General features: G+C 37.4%; 1 protein-coding gene across 1 annotated transcript in view; it reads left to right on the top strand.

Moving 5' to 3' along the window:
- PROS1 (protein S) overlaps window positions 1-21,925 on the top strand; it is a 98,104-nt gene that overhangs the window by 53,857 nt on the left and 22,322 nt on the right. The window contains exons 7-10 of the mRNA XM_045286250.1: window positions 3,988-4,113; window positions 5,615-5,736; window positions 7,233-7,348; window positions 16,922-17,111. Of these exons, the coding sequence (XP_045142185.1) occupies window positions 3,988-4,113; window positions 5,615-5,736; window positions 7,233-7,348; window positions 16,922-17,111 (554 nt within the window). The remainder of the gene's footprint in view (window positions 1-3,987; window positions 4,114-5,614; window positions 5,737-7,232; window positions 7,349-16,921; window positions 17,112-21,925) is intronic.

Here is a 21,925-nt window from a genome sequence, read left to right as displayed (position 1 = left end):
GGAAGGGTTAGCTGGAGGGAAACACAGCTTTCAGAATACATAGACGTCGCTGGAGGAAACAGTTGCTTCACCCTTTGAGTGTCTATTACTGACTTTTATGCTTTTGTAGCAATATTTTGACTTACAATCAAGATGTGGAACAATCCCATCACCACAAGGATCCCTCCAATTGCCCTTTTATAAATACTCCCACTTGCATTCTCCCAGCTTTCATCTTGGACACTGATAATCATTCATTTGTATTCCATTTCTTTAATTGTGTCTTTTTAAAAACATTGTATACATGTAATGATTTTGGGGGGGGGGATTGGCTTTTTTCTTTTCTTTCTCATTCTGCATAAAACCTAGAAATTCATCTAAGTTGGTGCCTGAACGAAGACTTCCCTGTTATTGCTGAGTAGTATTTCCTGGTATGGATGTATCACACTTGGTTTTAAACATTAGCCAATTGAAGGGCATCACTGTTATTTCCCGTTTCTGGCTATATTTTACACTACCATAAAAATATGGTAAGGATGGATTGCTCTTTTTCTCCTATTGGTTTCAGTAAGGTGGAATTACCATCAGGGTAATCCCCCCCCCCCTTAAAAAAATCTTCAGATCAAGTATAGGAAAACAAAATATTTAGCGGATTTAATTATTTTGTGCATGATATTTTAAATAGAATAATTTCTAAGTTTTGTTTTTCTATCTTTGGAATAAAATTAAATAGCCTATTCAGGGTCAAAAAGTTGTCTTTCATTCTGAACTTGTCTTTTCCATAGAGCACAGATGAGAAAAGCTCACTAATAACGCCGTCTTCATTTAACCATTTTTATGTGCTTTCCCCATGGGTGTCTCTCTAATAACTCAATTTAACTCACTGCCACTGAGTTAATTCTGACGCAAAGTGAATTCTGAATTATAAAACTTCCTTGTGGGTTTGAGGCTATACATATCTATGGGAGCAGAAAGCCTCATCTTTCTTCTGGGAAGCCTCTGATAGGTTTGAACTGCTAACCTTACACTTAGCTGCCCAATGAATAACCTACTACGCTACCAGCACTCCCCTTTAACAACTAGTTACAACTAATATTTGGTCACTTATTCCACTATATCATGTGTAAATGCATATGACATTTCTGAAATGTTAATTTTACCACAATTGGTATTGAATAGGCTGCTGCTTTATATATTCTCTTAATATTAAGTTTGTATAAATTCTCTAACCTCTTACTCGGTACTATTTTAAATTTGAATAACTGTTCGTTATTTTGTCATTGTTGTTGTTAGGTGCACTCGAGTCCATTCTGACTTGTAGTGACACTATGCACAACAGAACAAAGCTCCGCATGATCTTGCACTGTCCTTGCAAGTTGCTCCGATGCCTGTGTCCATTTCTGCAGCCACTGTGTCAGTTTATCACTTTGAGGGCCTCCCGCTTTTTCACGGCCCCTCCACTCTACCACATGATGTCTCTCTCCAGGGACTGGTCTCTCCTGACACTATGTCCAAAGTACATAAGATGAAGTCTTGCCATCCTTGCCTGTAAGCAGCACACTGGCCACACTTCTTCCAAGACAGATCAGTTTGTCCTTTGTGCAGTCCATGGTCCTTGCAATATGCTTGTATAATACCACAATTCAGATGCATCAGTCTTCCTTATTCAATGCTCAACTTTCACATGCATATGAGGTCATTGAAAATATCATGGCCTGGGTCAGGGGCACCTTAGTCCCCAAAGTAACATCCTTCTTTTCCAATACTCTAAAGAGGTCTTGTGCAGAAGATTTACTGTAGTATTAAATAAAAAATAATTGACGCTGATGGAGGGGTGAGGTAGCCAGCCCCCACCCGCTGCTTGAACTCACTGGTTCAGTAATACTACTTCTGGGTTCAGTAATGCACAATTGTACGGTTGAGATATATAAGCATTATATTAAAGTCATCGAGAGCATGAGAGATAATATAATAATACAGTCAGGCATGATACATAGCAACACTGCTCACCTCAGCCCAGCTTGGTGGTCCACGTGGAGAGGGGGAAGGGAAGGAGGGAAAGGGAACAAGGGAGAGGGGAGTGACCAGGGAGTGAGCGGCAAGGAGCTCAGGGTCAGAGAGAGAAGTTCTGCTGACTCACACCTATATACCTTTTGGGGGCAATCCAGCCCACTAATTACAGGTAAAGACATACGTTACAGGAAGGGGCTGCACTATAGGTTACACAGCAATGAGAGGGTGGTCTAGGGGTTGGTCTCTGGGTCTCCATAGGAACCCTTATCAGTAGGGTGCAAACCCCACCTAGAGGAACCAAGCTAATGGTCCCAAGCTTCAGAGAGAAGTAGGCCATTGTCCCCAGCAGCAGGGAGCAGGCCCACCCCCTTGGTGGGATGAGACAGCAGTCTGGCAGCAAGGATCTGACTTCCCCCCACAATTTACCCAGTGCAACTCTTCTGTTTGTCTCTTGACTGGTGTTGCCTTGAGCATTGATTGTGGGTTCAAGCAAGACAAACTCCAACTTCAACCTTTTCTCCATTCATCATGATGTTCCCTATTGATACAGGTGTGAGAATTTTGGTCTTCTTTACATTAAGTTGTAATTCATACTAAATGCTGAAACCTTGATCTTCATCAGCAACTGCTTCAAGTCTTCCTCACTTTCAATAAACAAGGTTGTATCATCTACATATTTCAGGTTGTTAATAAGCCTTCCTGCAATCTTGATGACACAGTATTCTTCTTATAAACCAGCTTCTCTGATTATTTGCTCAGCATACAGATTGAAAAAGCTTTTGCGGTTGGTGCATACATTTGATTAATACTTGTATTGATTGGATATCCTTGAAGGATGGGAGATTCAATCTTATTACAGATAGCATTGTGCTTCATGATGAATTTTACATTGTCTTTTTTGACAATGAATGCAACACATTCCTCTTGATAGTGTTATTCCCATGATAGTAAATTATGTCATTTTCTGATTCAGATTGGCCAATACCAGTCCATTTCAACTCACTAATGCCTTGGATATTGATCTTTATGCATTACATTTAGTTGTTGACGACTTCTAATTTTCTTAGATTCATACTTTGCATATTCCAAGTTCTGACCATTAGCAGATGTTTGCAGTTGTTTCTCCTTCCCTTGAGTCATGCCCCATCATCAAATGAAGATCCAGAAAGCTCAGCTCCCACAAGCTTTACCTGACTCCTGTCACCATGGTGGACTTCACTCCGAGAAATCTGTTCCTCCTCACTTACAGTTTGAGTTCCTACTATCCCAATGGACCCATGCTCCAGCACAATCTCTGACAATATCTAGGCCTTCAGTATCTGACTGTGTTTTGAAGGCACGCCTAAGGTTTTCAGTGACTCCTTCCTTAGAAGTGGGAGCTCAGTCCTTCTTTGTTGTCTGTTCTTAGGCTGGAAGCTCTGCTGAAACCTGTTCACTTTCAGTGACCCTGCTGGCATCTGATATACCAGTGATGGCTACCAGCTGCACAGTAGCACACAAACCTCCACAGTATAACACATTGACAGTCATATCATGGTTAAATATTTTTGGCATTAATAATAGTATATTTATCAGTTGTCTATTTCCAAAGACAGATGAGCCATCTTCATTTTTTATTTTAAATTGTGATAATATGGAGTACATTTTCAGAACATATGCCAGAAACGCCTGTTTAGGAAAACAGATTAAAAATATGGTTGTCAATTCTCCTTTGCCTTGTCATACTATAACCTGGTAGACAAAACAACAAGAACAACAAAGCCTATTTTGCCATAATCACAAACATTGTGTCAATCAAAATCTCTGTGTTTGAATGAATATATTATATTTAATGAACTGCAATATAATAGATTTTATTTTTGTTATTCCTAGGTCACTCTATCATTTCATTACAAATATTAAACTAGATTCAGGAAACACAAATCATAGGTTCTTTACTAACATCATCTTATTATGGGGTAGAAATATTAAAAAAATTATTTGTTTCATTTATAGATGTGGATGAATGTGCCTTGAAGCCAAATATATGTGGCACAGCTGTGTGCAAAAACATCCCTGGAGACTTTGAATGTGAATGCCCTGAAGGCTACAGATACAATTCAAAATCAACCTCTTGTGAAGGTAGAGTTGTGGTAATATTATTGTTGATCCTAGAGGGTGTACGTTTGAGTATTGGTTTTGCTGAAAATGGACTTCTTTCTAGACTAAAAGTGTGTATGAAAAAAATGGTTTTTAAGGTTAGTGTTTAAAATACTCTGATTAGCTCTTTATGCTTTATATAGTCAGATGCTTCAATGTGTGATGAAAGCAAACTATATACACATTGTGACACCATTTAAATAATAGTTAAAGGTAAAGAGAATTTCAGTGTGAAAGAAAACACACACACACAAACAGTTTAAAAATTGGGCAGTGGAAAAAGGGTGTGAATACAAACCTTGATTCCCGCCTCCCCTAAGCTTTTAAAACACGTCTTTTGTATACATAAGTAAATAATTTACCCTAAAATGGAAAGGCCTGTTATAATTAAACACCTTCACCCCAGACAAAAATTACTGTGGTAAACTCTAAGTATTGCTGGATTTATCATTAGCCAATTTCATCATCTGTAATATAGTTTTAATCAATGAGTGACCATTTTATTTAAATATCTATATCTGACTTTGTATATATTTATATGACTTTAGTGATGTGATATGCAATTATTAGTACTATTAAAGGGTCACTAATTTGCGGTTCTATTTTATGGCAATATGTTATGAAAATTGCTGTATAAATTCAAGTATAAGCCAACCTGAATATCAGCTGAGTCACCTAATTTTATCACAAAAATTGCATAAAAATGTGCTGAAAAACTTGGTATATACACGAATATGTATGGTATATGCTATAATGCATTTATGAATTTGGGAAATCTTAAGGACAACAGGGCACAGTCATTGAAATGTTCAGGGTGGATATGAATATGAAGTGGACTTTAAGCATAAAATTACAAAATTTCAAGAATTATTTTCTCAAAATATAAAAAAAGGGCAGTATCACTTAGAAGATTTCAAAATATAAGGGGTGATAAATATCACAAGGAAGTGTTTAAAAATGCTAAAAAGAAAGGTATGTCCTTAAATTTTTCTCCACCATTAATCATTGCCTTCTGAGAGGGAAACGTTCTTGCTATAGTCATTTAATTGTCATCCTCACTAGACCTTCACTAAAAGAGGTATTTTCTTTCCATCCTTCCCTATCTCTTCTTCAAAACAAAGGATTGGAAGGTGGCTTCATTGGAATCATGAAGCCAGAAGGGACAATTATCATGACATTCTCACCCTTTTAATATTTTTCTTCAAATTCCAGTTCAGGCCATTTAGTATAATTGATGTACTTTTATGAAGTGATGGATTACTGAATTCACAAATGAAACATTTTCAGCTGTATAAATGAACAGAGATTAAATTTGTTAATCATTTTCATTTCTATATCAATTCTTTAAATGTGCTGTGATGTTATAGGGGTTTGTTTCAGTAAGGATCTATTATTATTGATTTATATTAAAAACAGAGTACCCCCTCTTCATTTGGGTCAAACATTTAGGATCTATCAAAGTTTATGTTCTCTTTTACCCCAGATGTGGATGAGTGTGCCGAGAACATGTGTGCCCAACTTTGTGTCAATTACGCTGGAGGTTACTCATGTTACTGCGATGGCAAGAAAGGATTTAAACTTGCCCAAGATCAGAAGCGATGTGAGGTAAACATCTTACAGTGCTAACTTTCTCCTCTTTTTCCTTAAAGGACAGATTCAAATCCTGACCTCCAAATAGCTGAGCTATAAACCAGAAAATCAAGGGATGTTCTACCCTTGTTTTATTTCAGGAGGCTACATGTCATTATCTGTTTTTAAAACTGAACTTCAAGGTCACAGTGTCGAGCACACTCCTTTGTAGAACCTACGCAGTTACAGACTACAAAGTGTATGTTCATTTAAGACACCGAGAAAGACTGAGGCTTATATTTCCCTTGGTGAGGGAAGCAATCTTGCCATAACAGCTCCAGGTAAACATATTTCCTGTGCTTGCTTCATCTCCTCCTCGCAAGTTTGATCAGGCCATGCTCAGGGCAGTCTTGTAACAGTGCTCCAAAAGGGTCAGGTGGAAACCACTGGTCCTAACGGGATTTAGTTAGTTTCCGTATTCTCAAATTCCTGGTGGTCAGTTCTATTCATCTGTGTTTCTGAAGCTCGTGTTTAGTTACTGAAATTTAATACATAACTGATCCAGAAATCAGATGCTGGGAGGAGGCCAGAGGTTTAAGATGAATGAAATAAACAAGTTACAATCTGAAGCACCTCGAAATAAGGATCATATGTTAGAGATCCCTAGCCAAATTCTTATCTCTTTTCCAGTCTAAATGAAATTTTGGCAGATCATGAGAAAATAAGGCGGACAGCAAAAAATAAAAAATTCTCCATTGTGCTTTAACCATGTTAAGTAGTAATTTAGCCAAATAAATCTTGATTTCACCATGTGTGTACACCGACCTCTATACATTTACCAAAACTATTTGTGTCCACAAAAACGTAGGCTTTGATATTATGACTTTTTGCTATATCTAGAAATTTTGGTGTCACTTACTGAAATACCTCATGGTATGAATGTCCATTATGAAATGTACTTCCTTCTAATTTCAGTATTTGTTGTGGTTACACATCACCATATGTGCCTTGGAATAGATTTTATGCATATTCTAAGAGGAAATGAAATGTTATTTCTGAATGTATTCAGACATGCCCAATAAATTAATCCTGAAAGACTTTCCATTTTAATGCTCCCCTCCCAGTTTGTTACTTAAAATTTACTCTTAGAAAACTGATACTTGACACTGCTGATTAGAAAGTCAGTGAAGTAAGCTTGTGCTTACCTTGTTAATGGCATACACTGTCACGCTTAGAGTCTGTAAATCTGAAATGCAGCTTAACTCTGTAGGCAGGTGCTGTGAGACGGGGGGCAAGACAGGTGCCAGCCATACCGACAAGTCGAATCTTTGGTGTGGTGAAAGATGTACAATTACTCACTACAGATTAGTAAGTAAGTACAAGGAAGCTAAGGCTTCTCTCGTGAACTGGGTAACCAAGCACTGCTGAGAGGACCCATTTGATAAGACCACTAGGAACCCGAATAAGGATCTACAACCTGACTCAAATACTGAACAGTAACTTTTGTAGCCTTTTCTTTTCTTTTTTTTCAGGCCATTCCAGTGTGCCTTCCCTTGAACCTTGAAAAAAAATATGAATTACTTTACTTGGCAGAACAATTTGTGGGGGTCGTTTTATATTTAAAGTTTCGTTTGCCAGACATCACCAGGTGAGGAGCCAATGCCAATTATATTTTCTAGTTTAAACAAGTAAGGACAGAAGAAAATAATTAACTAACAATGCTTGAAGCAAAAATAGTTGTATGATCCAAAGAAGTGACTAAAAAGAAAGGCTGGAAATATACATAATTATGTAATCAACCAGGTAATTTAGATGTATAATCAATCAAATGATTTAGGGAAACTTTACCGTTAATTTTCTCCTTAACACATTTAATTTTCATGCTAGAATCTTGTATGGATCATTCTAGACCAGGTTTCCTCAGTGAACATTTCCCTTAATTCTATCCTTTTTTATTTTTGAGTGAATACTTATGAGTGGACTTTAAAAGGTTTGTGAAAAATTCCATTGTCTTTTAATTTCATTTTCCATAAACTTTTTGAAGCCCTCTCCTGTATTAAAAAAGGTAGAAAAACAGGTTTACTATATTTGTGAGATATTAATTTTTAAATATAGTTTAATTGATAATATGGTTCATACATCATATACATTCATTGTTCAGCCATATTAATAAGAGTGTACAATATTCTTTACGATCAATTCTAGAGCATTTCCATCCTCTTGTATTCATGATTAACTCCCCATTTCCCTCCAAACTGCCCCTGCCCGCACTTTGTGTTCCCAATGAGCTTCTAATCCAGTTACCGTCTCTATAGCGTCACCCATTTTAGTCTTCAGACTAGGACCCAAAAAAGGAACTTACCATAATTTTGCGTTCCCACTATTATCCATTGCCTTCTGCAAATTAGGTATTCACCACTTAAGCTCTGATTTTATTCTCTCCTTCAGATTTGGATTTTATTATCATCCTTGGATCACATAGGCTGGTGGGCTTCTTCCATGTGGACTTAGTTGACGCCTCACTTAGAATGCTGCTTGTTTTAAGACAAGACTTTAAGACTGCAGATGCTGTTCTTTTGATAGTCAGATGCCATGTGTTTTCTTCAGCGTATTTTGTTGTAGCACCAATATCTTAAGCGATCTCTTCATGATGGGGAGCAATGAGCAGGGATATGTCATAAGAACCAACCATTCCTAGCTTGGGACTAGAATCAAGTGCAAGCCCCAAATCAATTCACCTATCTGAGGTTGTGTATGTCTCTGGTGCACTTTAGAGCAACGGCTCTTAACCTGTGGGTCGCGATGCGTTTGGGGGTCGAACGATCCTTTCACAGGGGTCGCCTGATTCATAACAGTGGCAAAATTACAGTTATGAAGTAGCAGTGAAATAATTTTATGGTTGGGGGGGTCACCACACCATGAGGAACTATATTAAAGGGTTATGGCATTAGGAAGGTTGAGAACCACTGCTTTAGAGGTCACATTCTATGCCAGAGATCATTCTCAGTCATCCCCCTAGGGTATAAATTAATTCTCTATTGATGGTGTCATTAATTTAGCCAATGGTATAGAGTATAACTCACTGCTGCAAAAAGGAAGTTGTACCAGTATAGACAGCTCTGAACTACATTCCATGAATTGTTGATTTGTACAGTTCAAACTCTTAAAGGATTGAGCACTATTTACTTTGACAATGGCAGTTGCTAATAGAGCAGAATTAACATGAAAATTCATTCAATAGGGCAGAACCTTGCTTATCAGATTAATACATGTCATAGTAAGACAAGGAGGGCATTAATCATAAATATATGGTGGTGTTTGGTCTCTTTTATTGGGTACCCTTAAAACCTGGAATCCGGCCCAAAGTCCATCCACCAGCACATCCATAGCTGTGAAGTGGCAGTCATTGATTTCTTCTCACACCAAGGAGTTGCCTTCTTAATTCCAAGGGCTGCAGGTAAGTTTGAGGTGGGGATTCCACATTGAGTCTGTCTAGTGTGGCCTCTGAAGGATGCTGTGTCCCTTGGAGGGCCGAGTTAAAGTAGTGGTAGCCTATAGCCTATGACTTGAGTCTCCTAGGGCTGAATAGAAACTAGGTCAAAAGTGTCTAATTAGGGACATGGTATCAGCTTAGGCTCCCTTGGGGTCATATGGAAGTATTGTTAAGTGTCCCCTGCCCCACGCTCCCCCATGAGAAGTTGCTACTCCCTGTTTACCTCCCAGCAGAAATAGAAGCATTTCCTCCCAAACATAGGTAATTTGACATTCCAATAAGATTCCGTCATCATGTCCCTTGACTTGGCGTGACCCCATCCCAGTGTTGCCTAGCAACAAAAGAACGGCCTTTTCCCTCTCTTCCCTTACTGAAGGGAAGACTCCAGCTGATGTCAGGGCTCCTCTGTTTGAGTTGTTTTTAAGGTATACATATAAGGCGGTGATGTATTTAAAAAATGATAATTTTCCAGGCAAATTATCATTTTTTAAATACATGTATGAAAATGAGGAGAAAATATTCAAGGTATTATTTTAATCTAGTTATATTCAAAATTACTGAGAATTGATATGGTCATTTCATCATATAAAATAAGTACTTTAAAATTAAAAACAATATTTTGCTTTTTTCTTTATTTATATATTTAATGTATATTTCCAATAACAGTAAAATATAAGGTATGCATTTTAATTATTATATGTTTGCTTTTATTTATTAAAATAAAATGCAATTCAAATTTTAGAATTTTCGGTAATTTAAAAATATTTTAATCTAAAACCGTTTATTCTTATAGTTAGGTTTACTTTAGGGACTGAGTGTTTCTTATATTTTGAGTTTAGTTATCAGATTTTCTGAGAGCTATGAATCGTTGGAACTAGAAGAAACAAATGGTAATATGGCTTGCATGATGGATAGGAAATGCATCAAGCCAGGTTGACTAGAGAAACAAATCCTGTGACAGTCATACATGTGTAAGAAAGAGCTTTATATCAAGAAGTAATTGTATATCAAGAAAATGTGCCAGCCTAGACTAATTCAAGTCCATAACTTCAATACTAGTCCATAAATCCCTCATCAGACTTACACAGCTATATGCAATATGTAGAATGCAGGAGAGTCATAAGCCAGGGGTGTAGAGTTGTGTGGATCCAAGGTTGGTGGAAACATGGCAGAGGCCTGGCAGCTCTCAGTCACTGGCAGAGGAAGCAAAGGGAACAGAGAGAAGGAGGTTTCCAGGGTCCTCCTCATGTGAAGGATTCCCCCCCCCACCCCCCCAAGGAAGCAGCATCAGGCTGTGACCTGATTGACAGCGTGGATTCCACTCCTATGCTTTTATACCTTTATTCTTCACTTTTATACACCTTCAAGTTGATATAAATCTTCTAAATACTACAGAAAATATTTTTGATTATGGAGTGACAGATTTTTAAATATTTTAATGAAAAATATTCAGAATTTAATTCATTAGATAAAATGTGAAAGATTATTCTTTAAATAATTTAACTAAATTCATGACAGTTTTATCAATAAGACCTTTATAGCAAGAAGTAATTATAGATCAATAAGAGACAGAAACATTTACTCTAAGACCCCTTGATATAATTGTTATTTTATCAACTCATTTCCCCCAAGATATGTTTTTTTTTTTCTTTTAATACATCTCAAATAAAATATTTTTTTTCAGTCGTGTGGATTGCAGGCAACCTTTCTTTTCTAAGGGAATTAGTGAGACAAATTTATTCTGTTTTATCTTGAAGCATTTCAAGGGTATTCATTCTTTTTAACAATTCACAATAGCTAGATCCCTAGCACTGGGTCAGAATTGGGTAGATATTTTTCCTAGTATTTTTAGTTTAGCTCAAACAAATTATATAATATTTCAAGTCCACATTTCTACAAACTTTTTGAAGCCCCCTTGTATAATGCAGAAATTAATGTGTAGCGTAAATGTAGTACTTATTGGTACTTTGTACAAACTGTTGTCCATATAACCATCATGAAGCACAATAATGCACCCCCCTTCCCCAAATTGCCTTACCTCTGTTTCTCATAATCAAACACTCTCTCTCTTCCAAAAGTTAACAAATTCACTTATCATTCTGTAATACATCTGTAAAAAGAATTAATGGGTCCCCAAAGTAACGAATCAGTATGTTGATGTATTACAGAAGGAGAATACACAGAACACAAATCTTTGAATTATTGGTTCATATGAATTTACAAAGAGTAGGAAATGAACTCCCTAATAGGATCAACGTCTGGAAGATTCTGAGTATACCCAGATTTGGGGTTTGGCAAGATAATCTGTACTTCACATAGCAGAATGCTCAGAGGGTTGTGAAATAGAATTGAATTCTGTGTTCTAAGCAAGCTGGATCTTTTGTATATCATCTGAATTTAATAAATTCCTTGTATATTTGTTATTCATCCAACATAGTTTACTCGATATTTTGCCTATTTATAACATTTCCTTGGAATTCTAAAAATTGTTAGTTTAATCCATATTCCTCATCACCGTTGAGGGAAAGCTGTGTCACATAGCAAGCAGTAGTAGCCCTATTAGTGTTATGATGAGTTCTCTCCTGCCTCAGATTTGCAGGAGACACATTCCGTAACACACCCTCCAAATCCAAACTCATTGCCATTGAGTTGATGGCCACTCATAGTGACCCTATAGGCTAGGATAGAACTGCCCCTGTGAATTTCTAAGACTCTCTTTTGGAAGTGGAAATACCTATCTTTCTCTTTTGGAGCTGCTGGTGGTTTAGAACTGCTGACGTTGTGGTTAGCAGCCCAATTCATAACCACTTTGCTACCAGGAATCCTAGCATACCCTAGTAGGAGGAAAACAAAGCAAAGCAAAACAAAACAATAGAACTGAGCTTATTTCTGTGGGATCTATATTGTTCATGGTGTTATAAAATTACACCCTGGTGGCATTGTGGTTATGCAGTAGGCTGTTCACTGTAAGGTCGGCAGTCCCAAACCACCACCAACTCCTAGGAAGAAAAATGGGGCTTTCTACTCCCATGAAGAGTTACAGTCTCATTGCAGGGAGGGGATGAGTCGATCAGGGTGCAGTAGAGCACCGATGGATCAGGTAATATACCTCTGATCCCTGGAGACCTCCCCACCCCCCACTATCATGACCCCAGCGCTGCTTCCCACATTGGACTAGATGGGTGCATGTGCATAGGTATAGGCAAGAGATAAAACTCATGATACATGGAACCAGGAACAGGAAGGGGAGTAGTGATACCAAAAGGATAGGGGGAAGGTGGGAGGGGGTACTGATCTCAACGAATGGCACATAACCACATGCCCCCATCCAGGGGGAAGCACAGCAGAAACCAGAGAGGAAGGGAGACAGCCGGTCAGTGTGAGATTTGAAAATAATAACAATCTATAATCTATCAAGGGGCCTCAAGGGGAATTATCAAGGGCTCACGAGGGATGGGGGAGTGGGGAGGGAGGGGAAAAATGAGGACCTGATACCGGGGGCTTGGGTGGAAAGGGAATGTTTTGAGAATGATGAGGGCAATGAGTGTACAAATGTGCTTTGCACAGTTGATGTATGTGTGGATTGTGATGAGAGTTGTGTGAGCCCCTAATGAAATGATTAAAAAAAAAAGAGGCCTCAAGAGTGGGGTGGTGAGGAAGAGCTGATCCCAAGGCCTCAATGGGAAGTAAATGTATAAAAAAGAACAATGGCAATATTTGTACAAATATGTCAGGTACAGTTGGTATATGGATTGTAACAAGAGCTGTAAGAGCCCCCAAAAAATGATTTAAAAAAAAAAAAAGAAGGTTCTTAACAAAGTGGGAGAAAAAAACTATGGGACAAAACTCAAATCTATTAAAAAAAAAAAAAGACTAGGTTTGCTAGTTGTATATTGATTGATTCAACTCCAGAGACTTTCAACACCCTTGGGTTTGGAGAACTCGTTCCTGTGTCTCAATTTCCAGCCAAACAATAGACAGGGCTATCGGAAGAACAACAAGGGAGAGGTATGCATTCCTTAACACAATCGACCATTTGTGATCCAAAGGATATCATTCATACCAGGTCAAAGTTCAGAGGGCCAGACAAGAAGGAGGCATGGGAGCAGTAAACACAGGAAGGAAGATAATGATGTTACATTGGGCGGATTACAGTGAAACATCATGGAAAACGGATTGGCTCTCTGCCTCTTTACCCAATTCATAATAAAAAATTAAAAACCGGAAGAAATAAAAAAAAGAGTTACAGTCTCAGAAACTCACCGGAGACAGTTCTACTTTACCCTTGAGTAGTGTGGTTCCAAACCTTCCTCATGCCGTGACCCTTTAACACAGTTCCTCATGTGGTGGTGACCCCCAACCATAAAATTATTTTCTTTGCTACTTCATCACTGTAATTTTGCTACTGTTATGAATTGTTATGTAAATATCTGATATGCGGGATATATTTTCATTGTTACAAATTGAACATAATTAAAGCATAGTGATTCATCACAAAAACAATATGTAATTATATATTGGGAAATATTTATTTCTAATTACAAAGAAATGAAACTTTGTCTTGAAGCATGGTGTAGCTTGGTGTAGCATGCAGGCTACTCCTTTGTGGGTATATCTGCATGTGAGTGGACCTACCTGGCATTGACAGCATGGCAGTGAGTTCGGTTTAGTTTCTGAATAGAGTTTTCTTGGCTGTGATCTCTATGGGAGAAGTTCTTTAGGTTTTCTTCCACAGAGGCACTTGGTGGTTTCCAACTGCTAACCTCTGAGTGAGCAGCTGAGTGCAGACCGCATGCCCCAGCCGGGAAACTCAGACCCAAGCGGAAACCCAACACTCGATGCCTTGGAGTGGATTTCCACTCAGAGTCACTCCACAGGACAGAGTACAGCTGCCCCCAAGGTTTCCAAGGAAAGAGACCGCCACGTCTTTCTCCAACAGAGAGGCTGGCGACTTCAAACTGCCCGCCTTTCAGTTATCAGCTAATTGAGTGCTTACCCAACCCACAATCGAAAATCCCTAATAAAATCCACAGCTCTCTAGAATAATGACTCATGTCGCCCAATATGTAAACCACTCCAGGCATAGTCAGCCTCAACTTTCTCTTGCACAGTGACTGGTGAGTTTGACTGCCAGCCGTGGGGTTACTGAACCCACAGTGCCACCAGTGCTCCTTATATTCACCGGAGAAGACAGAATTCTAAGACAGCCACTAAAATGCCTGCCTTGGTGCACACATTCTGTCTAATCTATTGAGTCAATTGGGATTGGGGAAGAGGACAACGCTGTGATGATGTGATGTGGCAGAAGGGATTTTACAGTTTAAAATTGAAGTCACAGGGTGCCCTGGTGGGGCAATAGTTCACTGGTCTGTTAACTGAAAGGACGGTATTTGGAGACTTCATGGAGCGGTCCCACTCTGCCAGTAGGGTCTCTCTGAGCCGGAATCCACCTCGTGGTACAGTAACTCTCCCACCACCAACGAAGGCCTCAAGTTCGACGATTTTGCGGTAATGAAATGGAGATTATTTTGATGGACCTGACTTCTTCAGGGGAAGCTATTAAAACACAGGGCTGGACTGTCCTACAGGGAGCTTGGAAGTGAGAGAACTTCTCCCTAAAGAACAGTCATGCTGTGCAATGCTAGTGGAAGTGCTGCAAGCAGCCCCCCTTCAATAGCTAGCAGGAAGATGGGGCCCTCAGTCCTACTGCGAGGACTTGAGTTCTGCGAAAATCAAACCAAACCCCAGTGAATTTTAAAGAAGCCTCTGAGAGTCTATGATTTCAAGGTTGAAACATCAGAGAAGCCTATTATGTTATTTTAAACTTCCAAACCTCAGAATTGTGAGATGACAAATGGTGTTAGTTTAAGCCAGTAATTCTGTGATTTGTAACAATAGAGTACTCATGTAACCACTCTCTGCCCAGTGTGCCAGGGTGTGTATATTGTGAGTTTGGGAGATTCTATATCTTAAGTCTTCAGTTAGCCTACATTTCTGAGAGAATCCCATTGAATATAGACTCACTTGCTTATATTCAGGAATATTCCACAACTCCTATTGAAAAGAGGTTTTCCATACCTTCTTCAACCACAATCCTGACAAGGGAACTTGGTTTGGGGATGATTAGGCAGGCTTTATCAGAGGGTGCTTTCTACATGTGAAGTTCTTGCCCTGAATACATGGATCTGAAGTTACAGCAGTGACTATTTTCTTCTTGACCATTTTTTATCTGTCTCTGTATATTTTCTTTAACATTTAATTTATTTGTTTAATCAGATATGAACCAATGATATGCTTATGCTGCTCAGAAAATCATATCCTGCTATCTTTCTTTCATTTGTTTGGAACTTTAGAACATCTCTCCAGCCCCATTTTTCTTTAGAAATGGAATTTCTTCTTTTTTACTCTTGAGCATTTCAATTTATAATTCTGTATGAAACCCGTCTTTACTTTTAACTCAAAACTCTTGCTCAAAACGATTTTGATAAAGGAAGTAAGTCTACTTAATCCCAGAAAGCACTTACTTTAGAAAGCATTACATTAAAAAAAGCATTACATTACACTAAAAAAAAATGTAATGATGAGCTGTAAAGTTAGATGTCACATAGGGTAGTATTTTGATGATTTCTTTCTATAGCAACATGCAGTGGTGTATACGTGAGGGACCTTCAAAAAGCTCATGGACAAAAATCTATTATCTTTTAGTTCCATTTTTCTATGAATTTTTAAAAGTCCCCTCATGGTTGAAGATAAGGGTCTGGGATTCCTTCATGTTTTATTTAATAATGATCTTATGTCTTGAAACTTTAACTTAAATTACTTTTAACTTAACCCAGATGGCTAATAGTTATTCAATTACTTTTTCTCTTCCTTGTTTGTTCCTTTGGAAAAAAAATCATTTTGATTTGCTGCTCCCTTGGAAGCTCCAATATTGATTCTCATAAATTGTCTCAAGGGAATTGAGTCAACACATGTTACTTTTAATCCAACATCCCTAAGATTTTCCTTCCTCTGTACTAGCCCTGTACATGCCCAGAATATGAACAGCAACAGGCCTAGCCTCAAACACATGGCTCACCTCTATCCCTTAAGCTCTCCTCCTGTACCTTCTAGTCCAGTGATTTATGTAATTAGAATTATTGGAGGGCTTTAGACTTCAAGCTAACAAATACGTCTCAAACCGCATTTGAAGGCTCAGTTATGTTTGTGATCATCCAGATGCTCTTTTGTTAGAGCTCTGTGAGTGATTCCTTCCTGACACACGTGAAGTCATCGGCAAACTATGCTTTTTGGTGCATGAGCCCATCATGAAATTGTAGCATCTTTTACTAATCACCAATGGGTACAGAAAAAAATCTTAATGTTGGGTTGGGTTGTGTATAAAAGCTTCCCAGAGGGATGCAATGTGCCTAAGATTTGTACATATGTATTAATTCCAGCAAATGAAAGGGCAACTTCAAGATGTATGCAAGAAAAAATGAAAAATTACAAAGGCATCTGTTTAGCAGGGGGAGGAGGGTTTGCAGGAGTGGGGCTATGGAACTCTAAGGAAAAATACATAATAATTTGATTTTAAACAATTTTATTCAACCTGTCAACTAATTTTAAGGAACAATATAATTAATTGACTCAATTTATTACTGCTTGCCAGCACAAGATATAAAGCAATCATACATTGGGCCTTCACTATTTCTCACTATTGAGAATCATTATTTGTCCATTGTTTAGATTTTCAGCTGAATTTGATTTCCGGACATATGATTCAGAAGGTGTAATATTGTATGCAGAATCTCTTGATCACTCTGCTTGGTTCCTGCTGGCACTCCGTGATGGAAAGATTGAAATTCAATTTAAAAATAAGGATTCAACCAAAATCACCACTGGAGGCAAAGTTATTAATAATGGTCTGTGGAATATGGTATGTTATCCAGATTTTATAAATAATCTTTTTACCTTGTTGCAGTTTGTAAAAAATTGAATTTTATAAGTAATTGTGGGTTTGGGCTTATCTGACATTATATGAAATATGCATTGTGTAGGTCTCTGAAATAGTCTGAGATATGATACATTTACTTAGCACAGTTGGGGCTTTCCCTTGCTATCTGAAGTTGTCAGTTATTTGCCTCAACAACGTGGTCTTTCCTTTTTTTTTAATGACATTTGGGTGACCTGGGGTATCTCTTCAGTAAATCAGGGTTTATTATTAGTAAGAAAAACAATTTATACAAATACAACATTGACCAAGGACATTTCTTGATAGCCACTAAAAATTAAGTGAAAGAGAAATAGAAATAGACATCCTATCATACTCAAAGCCCAAAATTGATCTAATTATATATGTAATCATAGAGAGAAATGTTTTTCCCTAAGCTTCCTACATTAGACACACACACACACACACACACACACACACACACACACACACTCAGAGAACAAAATGCATGGCCATAGAGTTCATTAAGACTTGAGTAACTATAGAAGAGAGAACAGGCCCATAGGGCTTTCATAGCTGTAATGTTTTGGAAGCTGACTTTCACATCTTCCTCCCACTGCGTGTCTACAGTGGGTTGAAACTGCTGATCTTTTGATTAGATGCCAAGGATTGAGTCCTTGCAACACTAGGCTCCTCAACATGGAACACTTGTTAGGTGCTGTTGGGTCAGTTCCTACTCATAACGACCCGGTGTACAACTGTCACAAGCATATGGAGCAATTGCAAATACCGTAACATGGGTCAGACAAACCCTAATTCTCAAAGAAACAGCCTTGCATTTCAACACTTCAAAGAGGACATGTGCAGCAGATTTACTTGTGCAGCAATGTATCATTTGATCTCTTGCCTGCTATTTCCTTGAGCATTATAACACCAGCTGTTATTAATGAGAGAGTTTAGAGGCTAGTCTTTTTTTTTTAATATTCCTCATCTTTTCTTTTTTGTATTTAATGATTGAAAACAACACTTTAGTTAACTGGATTAAAATGGGACACTTTTTGGCCAAGGGATTATTAATACTAGTCTGTAGTGAGGAGCCCTGGTAGTGGAGTGGTTACCGCCTTAGGCTGCAATCCAGAAGGTACGCAGTTCACAGTTCGAAATCAGCTGTCCTGTGGGAGACAAATTGGGCCTTCTACTTCTGTAAATAGTTCCAGCCTCAGAAACCCACGGGACAATTTTACCCTGTCCTATAGGGTCACTATGAGTTGGCACAGCCTCGGTGGCAGCGAGTTTTGTGGGTTTTTTAACAGTGAGGAAAAGTTTTTTCTTCAATTGAGACATGGATACTTCCAGCAGAGGAAAGCTGAGAGATCATCTACACCTTTCAATATGAACTGATTGCACCGTGGTGCTCTAAGAAGACACTTTCTAGGCCCACAGAATCTGATGAGAGGTATTTTTGAGAAGCCATATGAAGTCCTCATTAATTTATTTCATGTGTTCTCTTACCCACTCATGCATTCATCTATAAAGTAACCTGATGAGTGCTTTTAAAATGCTAGGGTCCCAAGTTCAAGCCAGTAGAAATGTGGCAAGAAATATTCTTTGCTGTAGAATTAAGTATTTCAAAAGTTTAATATATTTTGCAGCCTAAGAAATGAATGGAATATAACATAGATACATTGCAGTAGAGGTATGCAATGGGCACAATTGTATTTATCCTAAAAGGGGTCTCTCTGCTTTTTGGCGACCATAGACTCCTCACGTTGAAAGATTCTAGCCTCCTCACACCGAAAGTGGATCCTTCATAGTTTCACACAATGTGTCACAGAAACCACCAAAATTCTCTGGCTTCTTCTGATACTATCATAAAAGTAGCTTGGCTTTTTGGAGTGAGAGTTGTCTAGGATCTTCGGTGCATACAACTTTCCCCCCACTGTGCTGATGAACATACCATTACTGCCCAATGCACCCAAATATCTGTTATAAATTCTTCTGTACAGGCAAAAGGTAGAATTTACATACCTTGAAAATACCAGCAGTTTCAAGGGGCGTTTAAAACCCTAGGTAATATATATAACATGTAATAAAGAACATAAATGTTTGCCTGTGATGTTAACATCATAGGTGTTCACTAAACAATTGTTCCTGAATAATGTGATACAACAGGATTCTGAGCTTGATGAAAGGAAGTTATTCAATTACAAATATTTTTGTCTCCTGTGTTTTTTGATCATTTTATAAAATAAACGGTGGTTTTGATCATGTCATTTTGCAATATGCTAGTATTTTAATTAAAAACCCTGGCTTAGAAGCTGATTAGAACTTTATATTAAATATAATGATTTTAGTAAACTTAACATATAATCAAGTGAGAAAAATTTTAATCTGTTAATAAATTAGATGCTGAATGTTTGAACAATTTATGACTTTAATTCAATATCATTGCACTTTATGCATTCTCATGCTCCTAATATAAATAAGATTTACCTTAATATTCTATATCTTTTATTTGTAAAATATTATTAGTGTATTATATTTTCCCAATTTATAAACTATGATTGCTTATTCATTTTTTACATAATTTAAAATTTTGGTTTTGTTGTTGAGAAAATATACATCAAAACATACACAGATTCAACAGTTTCTATAAGTACCAGTTAGTGACATTGATCATATAATTTGGGTTGTATAACCCTCTCACTCATCGTTTGGAGTTATCGTTGCTTATTAATATAAACCCCCTGCCCTCTTGGGTTCCTCTCCAAACCTTTGGGTTGCTGTTGTTACTTTGTTCCCAAACGCATTGTCCTTTAAAAGCACCTAGCTCAAGGCGGATTTTTTTTACCACTGTGTTAAACTGTGGTTTGATTTTAGAAAATTTGGGGGGTATATTTTTGGTTTAAAGTTTAAAGATTATCTTAGGGCAGTAGTTTCATGTGTTTATTCAACTTTCACACTGAAAATTTTGAAGTCTGATGTATGTGGAAATTTGAAATTCTGTCCTACATTTTTATCCTCTGGAGCAGGATTCTATGGAATCTTTAATCAAATGAACGATTGAATTGTAAGATATGTGGATTATGTACTAATAAAACTGTTTAAAAAGAAAAACAGGTCAATAAAGGTAGCTGGGCACCATTCAGTTCTTCTGGTCTCCTATCAGAGGAGGCCACCAGAAAAACATTCCATATTGTCCTCCATCCCTGTGTTCTCTTCTCATGTTCCAAATTAAGAGAGACCAATTGTTGTAACTTGGAGAGCTGATTGCAAGCGTTTAAAATCCCAGGTACCGCACATCCAAGCAGTTAGAACAGAGGCATTAAACATGTTTATTAGGCCAATTAACTGGGGGGGCCTATAAAACCATGACCCTAAATTTCCAAGTCAAGAAACTAAATCCCAAGGAGCTTTGGTTTTGTATTGATTTAGCTTCAGCAGCTATCTTTTTTTTTTTTTTAACTTGTGGTTTATTAAAAGTGCTAGTATAACAAGAATGTTTACTTTGGTCAGGAAGGATTTTTTAAAAATATTTTAAGTAACTATATGAATTGGAAAAGTTATTAATTTAAAATACTCTACCAACTAGAACATGGACTTGATAGCATGTCACTTTGTTTTAAAAATTTTTATTGTGAACTGGATGATATGTCCCCAATTTTGAATGTTTCTACAATTTCAAATAAGGTAAATAATAAATGAGAAATTAAATAAAAAATGTATAGTATAGAATTGTTTTGTAATTCAGATACATAGCCTGCCTAATTATCAAGTAAACAGTATTACTTTGAAACATGGAAATAAATAATTAGTGTTCTTTTAAGGTAAAAATATTGCTATCTAATTAAATGATTATGTCTTACATTTTTGTATGACTCAAATAATTTGTATCATAATTTTATTCATCCAATGAATGTTTTGACCATTTTATATGATAAATTTAAACATATCCCCCTATGGGATGAGGATGCAATAGTGAATAAACGACGTCACTAGTGGAAGAAACTTTTTGCTCTAAAATGAGATACAACTAACAAACACATAAACAAGAAGCTATTTCATATGAAGATTAATGCTATAGGGAAAAATAAAGCAGATAGTGAGTAATGATGTGGAGTGGCATATGGAATCAGAAAAGTCTGCACTGATAAGGCTCCATCGAATGAGAGTCTGGAGAGCACACCCCCGGAAGGCATGAGAAGACGGTTTGCACTATGGGAGCAGCAAGTACAGGATCCCAAGGGGAGAGAATATATTTGGTATTTTGAAAAACAAAACAAAGGTCAAGGTAGATGCAGTGAATCGTTGGAAATGAGGTTAGAATGTGGTTTCTAATAAGATCTTGTATAGGCCCTTGAGGACCCTATTGAAGGCTTGGACATTATGGGAAAAGCCTTGCATGGTTTTGAGAATTGGCATGGTTTAATTGTCCTGTATGAAAGATAATCAGGACTGGATGGCTTTGACGAGACTAAATAGTAGGGAGTAAGAATAGAGTAAAATATGGATTACGATGCTATTATAATAATCTAGTAAAAACCATTACAATAATTTAATCAGAAGAAGTTAGGAATTGTGTCCAAAGAGTAGAGGTAAAGTAGCAAGAATTGGTCAAAACGAGTATATTTTTAAAAGTAAGCCTTTAATTGATGCCATATAAAATTTTTGAGTAATCAGCATAAAGATGATTTTTAAGATCATGAGCATGGTTATGTGAATCAGTGATGGTAAACTTTGTCTCATTAATGCCCAAACACTAATGATACTTCTTTATTATCAAGTTGTTAACTAGATTG

Source organism: Echinops telfairi, unplaced genomic scaffold (assembly GCF_000313985.2).
Source record: "Echinops telfairi isolate 266 unplaced genomic scaffold, ASM31398v2 ScPeMD7_6;HRSCAF=24_1, whole genome shotgun sequence".
Classification (NCBI taxonomy): domain Eukaryota; kingdom Metazoa; phylum Chordata; class Mammalia; order Afrosoricida; family Tenrecidae; genus Echinops; species Echinops telfairi.
The sequence above is the reverse complement of the archived record's forward strand: the minus strand, read 5'-3'. Positions and strand labels throughout refer to the sequence as shown.